Source organism: Mandrillus leucophaeus, unplaced genomic scaffold, assembly GCF_000951045.1.
Source record: "Mandrillus leucophaeus isolate KB7577 unplaced genomic scaffold, Mleu.le_1.0 Scaffold64, whole genome shotgun sequence".
NCBI classification, from domain to species: domain Eukaryota; kingdom Metazoa; phylum Chordata; class Mammalia; order Primates; family Cercopithecidae; genus Mandrillus; species Mandrillus leucophaeus.
The window spans coordinates 7,409,588-7,427,829 of NW_012106919.1; the positions used below are offsets into that span (position 1 = coordinate 7,409,588).

General features: G+C 37.3%; 2 protein-coding genes across 3 annotated transcripts in view; one reads left to right on the forward strand and one right to left on the reverse strand.

Annotated features, from left to right (window-relative positions):
- Positions 1-6,697, forward strand: part of WDR3 (WD repeat domain 3) — a 29,402-nt gene extending 22,705 nt beyond the window's left edge. For both annotated transcript variants that reach the window (XM_012000855.1, XM_012000856.1), the window contains 6 exons: positions 331-423; positions 905-952; positions 1,638-1,681; positions 3,407-3,535; positions 5,233-5,326; positions 5,934-6,697. In XM_012000855.1, the coding sequence (XP_011856245.1) occupies positions 331-423; positions 905-952; positions 1,638-1,681; positions 3,407-3,535; positions 5,233-5,326; positions 5,934-6,089 (564 nt within the window). In that variant the 3' untranslated portion in view covers positions 6,090-6,697. The remainder of the gene's footprint in view (positions 1-330; positions 424-904; positions 953-1,637; positions 1,682-3,406; positions 3,536-5,232; positions 5,327-5,933) is intronic.
- SPAG17 (sperm associated antigen 17) overlaps positions 186-18,242 on the reverse strand; it is a 242,530-nt gene continuing 224,473 nt past the window's right edge. Inside the window, exons 48-49 of the mRNA XM_012000865.1 lie at positions 14,736-14,875; positions 186-373 (exon numbers count right to left, since the gene is read on the reverse strand). Coding sequence (XP_011856255.1) covers positions 14,736-14,875 — 140 coding nt within the window. The 3' untranslated portion in view covers positions 186-373. The remainder of the gene's footprint in view (positions 374-14,735; positions 14,876-18,242) is intronic.

Consider the following 18,242-nt stretch of genomic DNA (forward strand, 5'->3'; position numbering starts at 1 on the left):
CCTGTTTTCTTCTCTTGTAACCAAAGATGGGAGTAGTCCTGACTCTCTGATCAGTATGTGCTCCTTTCAGGTGTTCCTGGGACCTGCCCTATTCAGAGTGTCTAGGTATCATCCCACCTGAGTCCACGACACTTAGTCTTCTCCCTGTACATTAAAAAATAAGAAAACCAAAAATGTCTTTAAACGCTTTTTGGCACTCTATTGGCACATCTTTATTAAACGGATTGAAGCTATTTCATTTGGCAAATTTCTAGTCAGCTCTTCCAGTTTCAGTGTCCTGGGATGATGGAGTGTGTTGTGATGATTTCTTTCCTTTGTCATCATCTGTAGGCTGAGAGGATTATGGAGGCTATTGAGTTGTACCGAGAAGAAACTGCAAAAATGAAGGAACACAAAGCCATTTGTAAAGCTGCAGGGAAAGAGGTAATAAGAGAGTATAGTAAGTTACAGTATCAATAAAGGGATTTCCTAAGGAGAAAAACCATTGTTTTGGGATTTATTAGCTAAGATCAGGATATGCAATAAATGGAGTAGAATCTTTCCAACTCACTACATTAGAAGACATTGAGGAACTGTGGGAAGAAGGGCACTTGGTCTTAGTGAAAGCGAAGGAAAGGAAATTACAGATTGAGGTGATTACTGTCTTGAGTAGAAACTCACGTTCCTACTTTGGTTTGGGAGGCAGGGTAACCATTTCAGAAATCTAGATAAAATACATTGTTCCAGCTCATTCATGAATACTATAGAAACTAACAGGCTTGATAATTCTTTTACACTCTGTCAGTTTTTTAGGGTCTCTTTTTTCTCTTTTCAAAATCATAAAATACTGTTACCACTCTGTCTATAACAAATGCTATACAAGTCTCAGTTTTTTTAATGACTTGATTTAATAATTTCTTCATAGGTTCCACTTCCCACCAACCCCATCCTAATGGCTTATGGCAGTATCTCAGTAAGTAAAATGTCTAATGGTTTCCCCTTGGTTATTCAAAGTTACTTACACGGACAAGAAAGGAAGTAGAGGCATTATGATTTGGGGATGGATTACTGGGAATACTTTGTCTTTAAAAGTCTCTTTTGAATCTTGGCATTCTCTAAGATATTTTGTATTTCAAAAGCACCACTTTAGTGTAACTTCCCAAGCCAGCCTTTTTGATTGGACTGGACTGGCATTCTTCTATTTTCTAGTGCTTGTTTATGTTTAGTGTCCAAAGCCCTGTGAAGATTCTGTTCATCTAAATTAACTTTCGAATCAGCCTTCGGAGGGAAAGTTGACAGAAACCAGTCTGATGAGATAAAGAAGAGAGAGGGGAAGAATAATGGGAGAATGTATGTTTATCTAGTAATCTCTAATTAGTATTTTACTTGCATGTCTCATCACAGTAATTTTGTGAGTCAGGGTATCTTCACCTTATAGATAAGGAATCTGGCTTGACTTGTAGCATAGTTGGTAAGGGGCATAGTTTGATTGTGAACCGAGATCTGGCTTACTCTAAACTCATGCAGATCTTACCATTTTAGAATACTTTTTCTGAAATAAGAAAGAGGGGTTCCTGTTTTATAGGAGATAGAAATTAGAGAACTTTAGTAGAAACCAACCAAGAGTATCACTAATGGTGTTAATCCTTCCTTTATAGCCTTCAGCTTATGTATTAGAGATTTTTAAAGGCATCAGGTCAAGGTGAGTGAGTCCTTGTGCACAATTTTTATAATCTGTCAGCATTTATGAAATACTTATCTGAATGGGAAATAAATAGAAATTATAATTGATGGTTATCTTTCTTATAGGTTTAACTATATAAAAGTTTTGATGGGAAATAATTTATAATGTTCTTTTTCAAGTGCTAGAACTAGGAAGTTCCTTCTAAAGTATGAAGAGAGATGCTTTTAAGGACAAATAAAAGGGAGTGATTTATGTTGTAGGCAATGAAATAATATATAATTCAATTAGAAGCACCAACTGTTAATTTTTTTTTTATATTTTGGCTTCTTTTCTATGTACATACACAATTGGAATAATATATAAAGTTTTATATTCTGTTCTTTTTCACATATTTCCTGAACATTTGTTTGTTCATATTGTTTAAAAAAAAATTCATTGGATTCAGAATTATTCCATTGTATGAATAATTACTGGATATTGCATTTGTTTCTCCTTTTTGGCTATTATCAGTGGCTTCACTGAATATGTTTACACATATATCTTTGTCATCATTATTGATTATTTTTCTTAAGAGTCCTAGCAGCCTAATAACTGACCAGTAGGCATGAGCTTTTTTATATTGCCAAATTACTTTCCAGGGTGATTATACTGATTTTTAGTAGGCTTTAAAAAATTTGTTGCCAGTGTGAGAGGCAAAAGGTAATATTGTTTATTTTCGTTTCTTTTGACTATTAATGAAGTTAAAATTTCAGCATATTTGTTGACCATTTGTATTTTTTCTTGTGAATTTTTAGTTATCTCTTTTTGCTCTTAAGTATTATTTTACTGTTTTTTAAAGAACTCTGGCTGGGCACAGTGGCTCATGTCTGTAATCTCAACATTTTAGGACGCTTGAGACCAGAAGTTTGAAACCAGCCTGGGCACCATACTTTATTTTCTTTGTCATACATTTTTGCAATAATTGTTATTTTATTGGTGATTTTCCTTTTGATTTCATTCATGAGTTGGAACTACTGAAGGCTATCATTTTCATAATGAACCACAATATCTACATATATATTCTTTTTTTTTTTTTTTTTTAACATATATATTCTTTACAAGAAATAACACCTGTCTTAGGATAAAGATGAAACTTCACTACAGGAATGTAAAAGAAAATTGATTAATGTGGAGGTTATGATACATTTGAAGATAGGAAGATTCTGTGTTTTAAAGATTTAATGTTTCCTAATTAATAGGTTTGTAATCCCATTTGATATCCTCTTAAGATTTTAAATTGGAATTGATGAAATAATACTTGAGCTAATTCTAGAGGGAACTATTTTCCCAGATTAAAAGGCTACAAAATTAGCAAAATTAAAATAGTGTAGGATTGGTATCAGGATCAATCATCATGTCAGGATAAGTCATCATAATAGACTCTAATGGACTCAATATATGGTAAAATAATATCATATGAAGATGGAATATTCAACAAAAGGCTTTGGAGAAATTGTTTATCTGGAGGGAAAAAGTTAGATTTTCCCATCATGCCATTGACCAAAATGCATTCCAAATAGATTAAGATGTTAAATACAAAAAACAAAGGGAGTCATCTAGCTTATAGATGAATATTTAACTCTACACAAGGTGTATTCAAGTATAAAATCAGTAGAAAAAGTAATAAAGGGAAAGATTTAAAAATTGACCATTTTAACAATGTTAACAAATGCGGCATTTTTATATCTATTTTTTCTTTTTCAGTGAACTGGAAGAATCTCTACTTGTGCTGCCTTTTTCTTATGTCCCAGACATTCTTAAACTCTTTAACGAATTCATTCAGCTGGGCTCTGATGTTGAACTTATATGCAGGTGCCTCTTCTTCCTCCTCAGGTAACATCCTTTTCCAAAGAATACCATGTCTTTTCAGCAGAACTGCTTCAGTAGTACCTTAACTGAAGCTGTCAACACTTGGGGATTAAGAAATAGTATGCCACACTCGGTGGCTCACTCTTGTAATCCCAGCACTTTGGGAGGCCGAGGTGGGTGGATTGCTTGAGCCTAGGAGTTTGCTACCAGCCTAAGCAATCAGTCTTGCCTTTAAAACAAGGATCATGATGACCCACCTCTTTAAGTAAGAAGTCATGGTAATACATTGCTCAGGAATCCTTACTCAGTCATCGGCCTCTGTGTTACAATCTAAGATAGCTTTGGTTCTAGTCAGTTTAGCAAAAGCCAATTACGATTGGCCAATTTGCCTCATTTGTTGTTTATTTGAAGCCAAGCTTGTTTAACCTGTGGCCCGCAGGCCACATGTGGCCCAGTACGGCTTTGAATGTGGCCCAATGCAAATTTGTAAACTTTATTAAAACATTATGATTTTTTAATGATTTCTTTGTTGTTGTTGTTCATCAGCTATCATTAGTGTATTTTATGTGTGGCCCGAGACAATTCTTCCAATGTGGCCCAGGGGAGCCAAAAGGGTGGATATTCCTGTTTTAAAGTGTTTAGTGTAAGCTAACAGGTTTTGCTTTGTCCTTATACCAACATTTTAAGGAAGTCAGTTTATTTATCTTGGTCTCTACAGGTGCAAATGGAAATGTAGGGGCATATATAGAGGTAAACTAAGAAACATAAAGCAAATATGTTCATTAGGTTGTATTCTTAAATATGAAGAATTCTGTTAATAGGTAGTTGAGAAGAATAGATGTACAAAGACTTGATATTCTTCTCATCTCTCACCCTCATTCTCAAGCTGTTACAGCAGAGAACAGAGATGGAGACAAATTGAATATTCCTTCAAATACTGTTATGAAGACAAAAACTGGTCAGCCAATGCCAGATAGTTAAACAGGTATATTTAGTGAATTGACCAAATAGGTATTTGGTGAATTGGCCTGGTTTTATGATTCTTAACCCTCCATTTCTTATACTCTATCCAGGATAGTAGCAAGAAAAGAAGAAGAGTATGTTTTGTTGCCATATTCATAATCTGGGGCAAGTTGTAAAGACATAACTTCATATTTAACCATATTACTAATAATTTCTTTTACTACTATGGCATATGTGCTATTGAATTAGGGTTGCTGGTTCTACAAGAAACCCCGAATACTTATAGCGTATCAGAGGGTTATAGATGGGTGCTACCTGACAGGTACAGCAGGGTCATCAAGGATATCTTGGTACTCTGGGTCAGAGTTTGAATCTCTCATGAATGTCTCTCTTTTTTGCTGTGGCTTTATTAGAAGTATTAATGCAACTTTTTTGAGTTAGCATTTCTTAGAAGGCTCATTCTGTCTTTGAGTTTTCCATAAAGTACCACTCAAAATCTGTAGCCACTGGCAAGTTGCTGGGCTGGGAAAAGAGCCTTTGCAAATGAGTTGAATGTGTCATAAGGTTTAGGACAGTATTTTTTAAGTTATCATCAAATTGACCTGAATAGTAGAGAAAGAAATTTCTTTGGCTTTTTTTTTTTTTGCTCGAAACATTTCTATAATGTATATTTTGTTGTTGCTTTGATATTTTATCTGTTTACTGTGTCTAGCCATGTTAGGTTCAACATGACTGACTGTGTTTTGTTTTTCTATTAGGATTCACTTTGGACAGATCACTAGCAATCAAATGCTTGTGCCAGTGATAGAAAAATTAAGGGAAACAACTATTTCAAAAGTCAGCCAAGTCCGGGTAAGTGTCTTTGTATAGAGATAAAATAATGAGGCAAATTCCTAGTGTGATTTAGAAGTAGTATAGTATTGCTGGCCGGGCGCGGTGGCTCAAGCCTATAATCCCAGCACTTTGGGAGGCCGAGATGGGCGGATCACGAGGTCAGGAGATCGAGACCATCCTGGCTAACACGGTGAAACCCCGTCTCTACTAAAAAATACAAAAAACTAGCCGGGTCAGGTGGCGGGCGCCTGTAGTCCCAGCTACACGGGAGGCTGAGGCAGGAGAATGGCATAAACTCGGGAGGCAGAGCTTGCAGTGAGCTGAGATCCGGCCACTGCACTCCAGCCTGGACAACAGAGCGAGACTCCGTCTCAAAAAAAAAAAAAAAAGGAAGTAGTATAGTCTTGCTGTGCTTTGTCTTTAGCAGTACCTACCACCGATAAATTCATATTTGAGATAGTTTTCATTGGAATTAGTAGGAATAGAAAAAACAAACAAGAAAAGTTCTTAATGAGGGAAAGATAAGTAACAACACCTGAAGCTTTGGTTCCCCTAACTCTCATACGCTGCTGTGATGAACTGAAGTGGGAGAAAAATTTTTAATATTTCTTGTATTGCACTCCAGGATGTTATCGGCTTCAATATGGCTGGTCTTGATTATCTCAAGAGGGAATGCGAGGCAAAAAGTGAAGTTATGTTTTTTGCTGATGCTACTAGCCACTTGGAAGAGAAGAAGAGGAAGAGGAAAAAGAGGGAGAAGCTGATTCTAACATTGACTTAGAAGTGAAATGTGGTGGTTTTTTTTTTAACTTTTTCCTTAAAAGGACTCCTAAACTAAGCACAGAAGAGTTGGCGTCATCTTAAAAATACCAAATAACAGAAAATCACATTGCAGACGATGTCAGGATGTGGTTCCCAACTTTGCCTGGGGGAATTCCAACATGAGATTATGGGCTGGCTCCATTTCTTGGACTTAAAATGCATGATTAGTTTAAAAATCTTTCTGTGCTCTCAAAGCTTGAGCCTTGCAGCTCAAGCTTGTTCCCTTTATATTCTAGCAGGGAATAAGTAATTGTTTTAATTAGGTATATGTTTCATTGGAGTTGAAATTAACATTTCAAAAATTTTTCTTATTTTTTTATGGCAGATAATTTGCCATTTATTTATATTAGGTTTTACTGCCTATTGAGACAACCAGGTGCATAATTGATTGCCCTCTGGCCATAAAAATGCAGTATCATGGACTCTTAGAACTAAAAAGGACTGTAAAAAGTACCCAGAACAGCCTCCTCAGACTTAACCTTCTGCAAGTTATATCTGTATATAAGAAGATTCTAATTGATAACTGTTTATACTTTTCTGATTAAAATAATTGTTTCTAATTAAAAAGTAGCCAAGCTAAGATGCTTGGCTGGGCTTCTGAGGAATTAATACACGTGTGTGTGTGTGTGTGTGTGTGTGTGTGTGTGTGTAGGTACATATATAGTTGACGCTTGAACAATGCAGGTGATGGGGTGCTGACCCGCCCCTCGCACAGTCAAAAATCTGCATATAACTTGTGATTCCCCAAAGTCTTAATTACTAGTAGCCTGTTACTGACTGGGAGCCTTACTGATGTATTATATATATATTCTATACTGTATTCTTAAAAGAAAATGTTACTTAGAAAATCATAAGAGAAAATACATTTACTGTATTTATCCATACTATAAGTGTATGTCATCTGTTTATAAAATGAATTGTCTGTCTGGAGTGGCAGGCAACCATAGCTGCAGACCTCAACATGATACCTATCAAGCAATCAGCTTTTTCTTGTAATGTCATCACTTTTCTCTGCTTTTTGGGAGCATTGTGATATGCAGTTGACTGGGGCGATGAATTGTTCATGCACCGGTGATTAGTGTCACACAGCATTTGAAGTGCATACTCACAACACTTGAGCTCACTGCAGTAGCAACAGGAGGTGGCTGTGAAATTATTTCACTAATATACTGTGCATTACAGTTCATTTTATGCAGCTGTGATTTAATGCTGCATCTTTACACTTTTTTTACGTTTCTCTCAAAACTGTGAATTGTACCATGTATGATCTGTATTTGTGTGTGTTAATTTTGATAAAATAATAGATTTGCCTGTATTTTATGGCAGTAAATGATAAAATATTCTAGTATCTACATATATTTTATGCATTCATGATATAACTGCTTTTTTCCTAATTTTTTTCATCTGAAACTTTTCTCATTGTTTCAAATCTCCAAAAATTTTTCCAATATATTTATTGAAAAAAATCTGGGCTGGGTGCAGTGGCTCACACCTGTAATCCCAGCACTTTGGGAGGTGGGCGGATCATGTGGTCAGGAGTTAAAGACCAGCCTGGCCAACATGGTGAAACCCCATCTCTACTAAAAATACAAAAAACTAGCCGGGCGTGTTGGCAGGCACTTGTAATCCCAGCTACTCAGGAGGCTGAGGCAGGAGAATTGCTTGAACCCAGCAGGCGGAGATTGCAGTTAGCCAAGACTGTGCCACCATTACTCCAGCCTGGGCAACACAGTGAGACTCCATCTCCAAAATAATAATAGTAAAAGAAATCTGTACAAAAGTGGAGCCATGTGGTTCAAACCCATGTTTTTCAATGAATTGTCTACTGTATATCTTAATGTTAAGGATTTGGGGAAGTAGGAATGTTCTAGGAAAAGATATTAACAGATACCTGTGGGTCTGGGCTTTTCTTTTGGGGAAGTTTATAAATGACTAAATCATACTCCTTGTTATAGGCCTGTTTAGATGTTCTGTATCTTCTTCAGACAGTTTTGCTTTTTATCCTGTTTGTTGTTATTAATCCCAAAGACTTAAAACAATGGTTTCTATCTGTCTGTGAATTTGGTCGTTTCAGCCAAGTTACTGTGTTGTGGGGCCACCATTTTCTTTTCAGGCTCAGAGCTGCAGTTCTTGTGGCTTGGCGATTTGTGTCCCAAACCACAAGTCTTAATGTTCTTGAACATAACACAGTCACTGAAGGGAAGTAAGGAATGCAGTGGTGTTATTTGTCGGGCAGAATAAATAAGTGAATTTTGGCATAGAGTTTCTGAAGGCGTAACTATGAAAGGCAAGAGAATAGGCAGGCAGGATAATGTGTTCTAGGTGCTTTCCAAGGAGTCAGTGTTGTTTAGGCAGCTATTTCTGCCACCAGGGAGAGGAGTTAATTCTTGAAAAATATTTAATTTTTATGAGAACAGAGGTTGAATCAATGTTGTTCTTAGAGTTGCTCATCAGAACATAAATGTCACTTTCTAGTAACATTTTTGATGGTTTCCAAACCAAAACAAGTTCCAGGAGGGCATTCTAGATGTATACATCATTAATAATTCCTCTTATGTTAAAAGTTGCTGTTTTCCCATAGCTTTGCCACCATTCATAATTCAAAAGCCTGATAGTGCTAGGGAATGTAAAGATGTTTCTGTCTGCTAAGTGTTATGCAAATCAAAGAGAAGGGGAACTTTTATGATAAAGTGACATGTACAGAACCTAGCTAAGTTACAACTTTTGGTCAAAATACTTGAAACTCTTTAACCCTAAAAGTTTAAGGTCAACAGGTGCATTATAAAGTAAATTTTAGGCCAAGCACATTTCTAGTCATTAAGTCAGTATTCATTGCCTTAGCCATTGGCTGTATATAATCCTTAATATAAAAACTATTTAATGACTAATATCTCTTGCATATTGTGAAGTGAGTTACCTGTAGAAATTCTGTAGTACCATAAAGAAAAGCCTTTTGAGATTGCAGTGAGCTGAGATTGTGTCATGGCACTCCAGTCTCCAGAGAGCGAGACTCCATTTAAAAAAAAAAAAGGCTCTTGAATTGTTTATTGGGAGTAAAACATTTAGGCTTATTTTTTTGAATGTATATATCCATCCACTTAGAGAAATATGCTTAACAATTTTGAAATTCACTGGCTGGAAGCTAGGTGCTTTGTATATTTGGCATTAAATTGTTTCTCAATGGCAAATGTCATAAATCATATCTCATTCTAAAGAAATCTAGCAAATCTCTAGCACAGATCTAGGACAGTGCCCAGGAAAGCAATGGTATCTGTTGGTAGGTACAGGACTATATATAGGACTCTATTCACTTATCAACTGTAAATGATGAGCCTGCTCAATGCAGCCTTTTCAGGCCAGGTTAGTCTTCAGAAAGAGAAGGAGGCTGTGAGCAGAAGCTTAATGAAGAAACCACATGGGCTTACAGGTACCATCTGCAATCCACCCCCATTCCTCATAATTTAGGATCCTAAGTTTGAGATGGGGCTAAGGTTCTTAAAGGTAGTATCACCATATATTCAAGTCCTTTCTCTTTATTTCTGAGGTTTTTGGGATCCAAGCAGCCGTGGTATGTTTTTAGAACATAGTACACATTGTGTAACAGTCACTGAGCCCAACTCTTATATAGGGCCTCACAGTGTTGCCCTTGTGTATCCCTTCCCCTTGAGTATGGGGTCGGACCTAGTGACTGGCTTCTAGTGAACAGAATACAGCAAATGTAATGGGCTGTCTCTTCCAAGATTACGTTATAAAGCACTGAATTCTACCGTGTTCACACTCTGGCTCTTCATGCTTGCTTGCTTGTTCTGATGAACCAAGCTGCCATGTTGTGAGATTCCCTAAAGCGAGGCCTACATGGTGAGGAACCGAGTGGCAGTCTCCAGACAATAGCCAGTGAGGAGCCATGGCCCGCAGTCTAACAGCCTGCAAGAAACCGAATCCTGCTGACTGCTGCTTGAGTGAGCTTGAAAGCAGATTCATCCCCAGTTGAGCCAGAAGACCCCACTGAGCTGTGCCTGATTCCTGACTCAAGCTATGAGATCATAAATGTTTATTGTTTTAAGCCACTGTTTTGGGGTGGTTTATGATATAGCAACATATAACTAATACAGCTTCTATAGAGCAAATTACCTAACCTTTTCCTTATTTATAAAATGGGTAGAATAGCACCTACCCACACAGTTATTGTGAAGTGCTTAAAGTTACTACTGTTACTGCATCTAATATCTCATTAAGTCTGCAATAATATGCACAAAGAGGCATAAAGACATTATTTAAGACATTTCATCTATTAGGTAGATTCATGAATTACTTTTGATAGATTGGTGCCAACAGGAATTATGAATCTTTGAGAGCTATTCCATAGTTTTCAGAATTGTCTAGCTAGAGATGCAGACTGTACACTTCTCAGTTTGGGCTAACTTCTGAAAGTTGCTGCCGAGAACTGAAATAAACTATGTCCTAATTTAGTGGTTCCCAGAGTGTAGTGAGTTAATTCTTGAAAAATAATTTAATTTTTATGAGAACAGAGGTTGAATCAATGTTCTTCTTAGAGTTGCTCATCAGAACATAAATGTCACTTTCTAGTAACATTTTTGATGGTTTCCAAACCAAAACAAGTTCCAGGAGGGCATTCTAGATGTATACATCATTAATAATTCCTCTTATGTTAAAAGTTGCTGTTTTCCCATAGCTTTGCCACCATTCATAATTCAAAAGCCTGATAGTGCTAGGGAATGTAAAGATGTTTCTGTCTGCTAAGTGTTATGCAAATCAAAGAGAAGGGGAACTTTTATGATAAAGTGACATGTACAGAACCTAGCTAAGTTACAACTTTTGGTCAAAATACTTGAAACTCTTTAACCCTAAAAGTTTAAGGTCAACAGGTGCATTATAAAGTAAATTTTAGGCCAAGCACATTTCTAGTCATTAAGTCAGTATTCATTGCCTTAGCCATTGGCTGTATATAATCCTTAATATAAAAACTATTTAATGACTAATATCTCTTGCATATTGTGAAGTGAGTTACCTGTAGAAATTCTGTAGTACCATAAAGAAAAGCCTTTTGAGATTGCAGTGAGCTGAGATTGTGTCATGGCACTCCAGTCTCCAGAGAGCGAGACTCCATTTAAAAAAAAAAAAGGCTCTTGAATTGTTTATTGGGAGTAAAACATTTAGGCTTATTTTTTTGAATGTATATATCCATCCACTTAGAGAAATATGCTTAACAATTTTGAAATTCACTGGCTGGAAGCTAGGTGCTTTGTATATTTGGCATTAAATTGTTTCTCAATGGCAAATGTCATAAATCATATCTCATTCTAAAGAAATCTAGCAAATCTCTAGCACAGATCTAGGACAGTGCCCAGGAAAGCAATGGTATCTGTTGGTAGGTACAGGACTATATATAGGACTCTATTCACTTATCAACTGTAAATGATGAGCCTGCTCAATGCAGCCTTTTCAGGCCAGGTTAGTCTTCAGAAAGAGAAGGAGGCTGTGAGCAGAAGCTTAATGAAGAAACCACATGGGCTTACAGGTACCATCTGCAATCCACCCCCATTCCTCATAATTTAGGATCCTAAGTTTGAGATGGGGCTAAGGTTCTTAAAGGTAGTATCACCATATATTCAAGTCCTTTCTCTTTATTTCTGAGGTTTTTGGGATCCAAGCAGCCGTGGTATGTTTTTAGAACATAGTACACATTGTGTAACAGTCACTGAGCCCAACTCTTATATAGGGCCTCACAGTGTTGCCCTTGTGTATCCCTTCCCCTTGAGTATGGGGTCGGACCTAGTGACTGGCTTCTAGTGAACAGAATACAGCAAATGTAATGGGCTGTCTCTTCCAAGATTACGTTATAAAGCACTGAATTCTACCTTGTTCACACTCTGGCTCTTCATGCTTGCTTGCTTGTTCTGATGAACCAAGCTGCCATGTTGTGAGATTCCCTAAAGCGAGGCCTACATGGTGAGGAACCGAGTGGCAGTCTCCAGACAATAGCCAGTGAGGAGCCATGGCCCGCAGTCTAACAGCCTGCAAGAAACCGAATCCTGCTGACTGCTGCTTGAGTGAGCTTGAAAGCAGATTCATCCCCAGTTGAGCCAGAAGACCCCACTGAGCTGTGCCTGATTCCTGACTCAAGCTATGAGATCATAAATGTTTATTGTTTTAAGCCACTGTTTTGGGGTGGTTTACGATATAGCAACACATAACTAATACAGCTTCTATAGAGCAAATTACCTAACCTTTTCCTTATTTATAAAATGGGTAGAATAGCACCTACCCACACAGTTATTGTGAAGTGCTTAAAGTTACTACTGTTACTGCATCTATTTAATCTCATTAAGTCTGCAATAATATGCACAAAGAGGCATAAAGAGATTATTTAAGACATTTCATCTATTAGGTAGATTCATGAATTACTTTTGATAGATTGGTGCCAACAGGAATTATGAATCTTTGAGAGCTATTCCATAGTTTTCAGAATTGTCTAGCTAGAGATGCAGACTGTACACTTCTCAGTTTGGGCTAACTTCTGAAAGTCGCTGCCGAGAACTGAAATAAACTATGTCCTAATTTAGTGGTTCCCAGAGTGTAGTCCAAAACTACAATATTAAGATATATGTTTGGGGTTGATTACTGTTCCCTGAAAATTCATGTCCACCTGGATTCTGTGAATGTGACCTTATTTGGAAATAGAGTCTTTACAAATGTAGTTAGTTAAGATGAGGTTAGATTAGGGAGGATGAGAATGTTGTATCAGCAGAAACACTGACAGCTTGGACTGAAAGAGAGAGAGAGAGAGTACAAAATGAAGAAAGGCTGTCAGATTTCTGGAATTCTGTAAGCAGGAAACGGGCTGCCCAGAGGGTAGGACTGTTGCAAAGGGCCAAAGCTGAGGGCTCAGAGGGTGGGGCCAGTGGAGTCTTTGAGGGCCTAGAGGCTGGGATTGGTGGAGCCTCCATGGGCATACAGGGCAGATGGTGCCACCGATTCTCAGTCCTTGGAATCTAATGGAATTTGCTCTTCTGGGTTGCAAAGTTGCTGTAGACCAGTGACTCCTTTATTTCTTCCGTCTTCTCCCTTTTGGCATGGGAATTCGTATCCTGTGGTGGTCCCACCATTGTATTCTGGAAGCTGGTAACTTGTTTTTCAGTTTCATAGGTCTATAGATGGAAAGGAGGCCAGGACAGTTCATGCTCAGAGCCTCACCCATACCTCATTTAGATGATGAGCTTTGAGACTTTTTGAGTTGGTGATCTTTAGATGAGACTTTAGAGTTAATGCAGGAATGGATTAAGTCTTTGGGGAATATCGGGACGGAGGACTGCATTTTGCACCTGGGGTGAACATGAATTTTGAGGGACCAGAGGGCAGGCTGTACTGGGTTTGGCCCTCCAAAATTCATGTCTAGTAGAACCTGTGAGTGACCTTATTTGTAAATAGAGTCTTTACAGATGTAATCAAGTTAAGATTAGGTCATTCAGGATTAGGGTAGCCCCTAAATCCAATGAGAGAGGCACACAGAGAAATACACGAGGAAGACTGCCCTGTGAAGACAGAGGTAGATGTTGGAGTGATGCCACTACAAGCCAAGGAATGCCAGGGATTCCTGGCAACCACCAGAAATGAGGAGAGATGCGTAGAACAGATTATTCCTCCAGAAGGAACCAATCCTGCTGACACCTTGATTTTGGACTTCTCTCCCTCTAAACTGTGAAAGAATAAATATCTGTTTCTTTAAGCCACCTGGTTTGTGGTACTTTGTTACGGCACCCCAAGGAAATTAACACAATATGTTATTTGCCTTTTTCTCTTATTCTCACTTAGGCATACAGCTGAGTTTTCCAGAGGGTATATGATGTGTGAATGACAACAGTTTGAATACAGAGCAGATGTGAGAATCCAGTTATGTTCTACTAAGTCAGACATTAAAGAGATTTGCAAAAATAGAAAACAATACTACCTTTACTACATGTTTGTTTTCGAAAAGTTATTTTTCATTAAAAATGTCATTTATATGAATAAACTGGGTTTATTATTTTTAAATTTTTAAAATTTTCCCAGTTTTCTTACTTGGTAAATATTGATATCACTCACATAAACAAAAGCTCTTTGGGATCATCAATCATTTTTAAGACAATAAAAGGAGTCTTGAGTCTAAAAAGTTTGAAAAACACTGGTTTAATTGTAAATTCTCAAGTTCAAGGGCACCTTGGTGTTTGTGTCTGTGCTGCTACTTTTTAGAGAGTAAGATCAACTTTATCTGAACAATGAAATCACTGCTTAAAAGAATGGACTTTAGAATCACATTGAAGTAGTTTAGATTTTTACTTCTTCCACTTAAGAAGTAAGCAAACTATCTGAACCCCTGTTTTCTTATTTATAAAGTGGGAAAAGCTGTCTTCTAGATAGCATGAGGATTAGATTTTATAATATATATAAAGGAGTAACTAGTATGGTTATTTAAACAAATATTTTCATTCATTCAGGATAGGTGGCTTATGGGTTTCTGACTATAAGGAGAGGGGAAGAAACCTGGGATCTAATACCTCAAATTTGAATGCTTGACAATCAAATTCCCATTTACTACTTACTGTACCTAATGTGGAGAAACTTTACGAGACATGAAGACTCCAAGTGTGGAGGAATGAATTGCAGAAGTTCTCTGGACCATTGGATTTTCTTTTCCCTGGGGAAAGTCTTTTGGTCGCTTATCATAATTGATGCTTGTTAAAACTGGTAAAATACTTGTTAAGGGCTGTGCTTTTCATGACCAAGTGATTTGCATATATAAACCGAAATAACTCTAGCAACATTAGTTCAACTTTAGGTACCCGTCTATCCAATGCAAATTCTACGTGCTCAGGCTTGGGGGTTAGAGGATGGATATGCCAATGTCTAGAATGTCTTCTGTTCTCCCTGATGTACATTTCTCTCCTAACTGCGACTGGCTTTCTATAAGGAGTCATCAGCATGGTCAAGCCCCAAACCATATCTACATCAGATTTTGTGGGTTTTTTTTTTTGGTGGGGAAAATGACAAATCTTGGGAAATGGGCTATGAATTATCGTTGTTGACATTGGAAGTAATGTCCAATGTAGATAAAAGATCTGATAAGATTTTTTGCCCTTTATCTGTGTCTGACAGTTTCTCTCTAATCTGTAAGCAGGGAAATAGAAAATTTATTATAAATACAAATGATTTCATTGCTATGATCAGCAGCAGTGATTCAGGTATTTGCACCTAATAACCTGTGTGGAGAGGGTAAGGGCACTTGATTTAGTTCCCAGAGGAAGAAACTAGTTCCTTGGCTAGTTTCCTTCTATCACAATGGAAAAACCCTGTCATCACTACTCAAAAAAAGGAAAGGAAAAAGGAAGGGAAGGAAGGTGAGAGGAAGGGAGACTTTCCCAGGGAGGACTTTCCTTTCCTACTTTATATTTTGCTCCATTGTACTTACTGCCATCATTGTTTATGGTTTACTTACTTTGTGTATTGTCTATCCTCCCACTGGAATGTGAGCTACATAAAGGCAGGGGTTTCTGCATCTTTGAAAGCATAAATGAACGAATGAACTACACTTCATTTATTGACATCAGTGCTATCTGACACAAGGTCCTTGAACTTTCTCCTTCACCTCAGAATGTCTGAATCCTTAGCTATCTTCAGCTTCTCCCTTGCCAAGACTAACCCTTCAGCTCTGTTTTTTTTTTTATTATTATTATTCTTTTGCCCTGTTTTGGATATTGCAGTTTCAATTACTTCTACGCATTCATATTTTTAATATACCTCTTCTGCTCCATTCTCTTCAACCTACAAACACATAGGTCTACACTAAACTGAAAATCCTTCCTATATTCTGTTGCATCCTTGAGGTACCATGTTTTCTTGCTCTTTCCTTTAATAAATTTTCTTGAAAGAATATCCATAACTAAGGTTTCTGTTTTCTTAATACAGTCATTCTCTACCTTTTGCAATTTAGTTTTTGTTCCCACCAAATTTAACACTTTAAATCTGAGTTTTCTTTGACATTTCAATAGTGTCTGTCAATTGTGTCCATGTTTTCCTTGAAATTCTTCCTAAGGCTTCTGAAGTATTTCATCATTTTCTAATTGCTGCTTCTGTCTCCACTGGCTCCTCTTCCTCCTGTTCCCTAAACCGACTCCAGATTTCTGCTCTTTGCCCATACGTTCAGCCATCACCTCTGTGTAAACAATGCTTAAAATTATTATATCTCCAATTCTGACTTCTCAGTTGAGATCTAATATTACATATCCATGATTCATTACCTCAGCCCAAAACTTTGAAGTTGAACTCTATGTCCTCTTTCTTCCATCCATCAATGACTTCTACCTCAGATTTTGCAGTTTCCTTCCCCCACCATGTCTTTCATTCATATCCCTCTTTTATGTTGACTGTTCCCCCATTCCCACAGTTCTTGTGCTTACACATGGCCCATTCAGGTAGACTTCTAATGGTTCTTTTACACATCCAGTTGTTCCCCTTCAACATGTCCTGCACAATAACACTGGATTCATCTTAATAAGGATATGCTGATCATATCACCCACAGAGTCAGGAATCTGCAGTGGTTCACTGCTGCTTAAATAATAAAATCCAAGCCAAGGATTTAAGATCTTTCATAACTTGACTCCAACCTACTTTCCCACTATATTCCTAATACTCAAGCTCTTGGCAAGTTGAACTCCCTGCCAATCATCCCAAACACCTGGAGCTTTCCTGTTGCCATGGTTTGTTCATTCTTTGTACTTAAAGTTCCTGTCAATCAAGTTTTCACATTCTATAAGATCCAGCTCAAATATCAAATAAATATAGAACTATAACACAAGCAGCACACAGTTCATGCCACTGGAGAAAGTACAAAACAGAAATAAAATGTGAAGACTTTATTTCTGCTACTAGATTATATAATGCCTTTTAAGACAGGGTCCATTTATCCATTTTTATGTATGATAAACTATTTCATACAGTACCTTGGAGGTAATAGGTACTTGATATATGTCTAATATCTGTGTGGCTGGAGACACTGATATGGAGGAATGCATGCATAATTCAGTGAATACCCAACCTTTACAATAAGAAGGTATCTCCTATCCTTCTATAAAATTACAATTTTTTGTGATACAGACTTGCCATTTTGTTATTCTGTCTGATATTCCATAGATAGCCAATAACATTTACATTTTTTCAGCTTGAAGTTACTGCACATATACTGTGTGTCAGGTATTTTTTTAGATTTGGCTAGGTGCTTTCAAAGATGGATGAAGATACCCTTTGTCTTAATAAATTTAACTCTGATTTTGAAGATAGAATTAATAAAGTAGAGATGCATTTTGACTTCCATGTTTTCCTCACTCGTGTAATTTCTGCACTATATATGATTACTCAAGTTGAACATTAAAGGATATTTGCTTCCACAGGTAGGAACAGAACCTCATGCTCAGTCATAATCTCGATATTGTGAGAGATGTGTGCTGATCCCCTGGCCCCATCCTCTCCAACAGCCATGGCAAATAACTCTATATTCAGTTCTGTCTGCAAACCAGCTGCCACCTATAAGACACAAGGTAGCTTTAGGACCAGACAACTCTCAGTGCAAACCTTGCTTTTAATATGAATTTGAGCAAGTTATTTAAACTCTTACCTTTGGTTTCTTCATCTATAAATTTTGCACTAATAAATGGTAGTTATTAAAAGCATTTAGCAGAATTACTTCATAATGAAGATAGAATTCCATTAAGTAAAGGGGACCCAGGGTAAATTGTTGAAGGGGCAAACCAGGTGCTATTTAGGAAAAAGCATAAGGAAGCTAAATGCCAGGTTACTGGAAGTAGAACTGAAGGCAAAATTTTGCAATACTCCTAATTGTGTTAGTTTTTGAATGTCGGTAGTGACTTTCAGTAGTGAAATCTGCAATAGGGGCTACTTCAGATAAAGATCAATTTAATCTAATATAAATATAAATCAGGAGGCTGAGGCAGGAGAATTGCTTGAACCCAGGAGGCGGAGGTTGCAGGGAGCCAAGATCGTGCCACTACACTCCAGTCTGGCGACAGAGCAAAACTCCGTCTCAAAAAAAATAAATA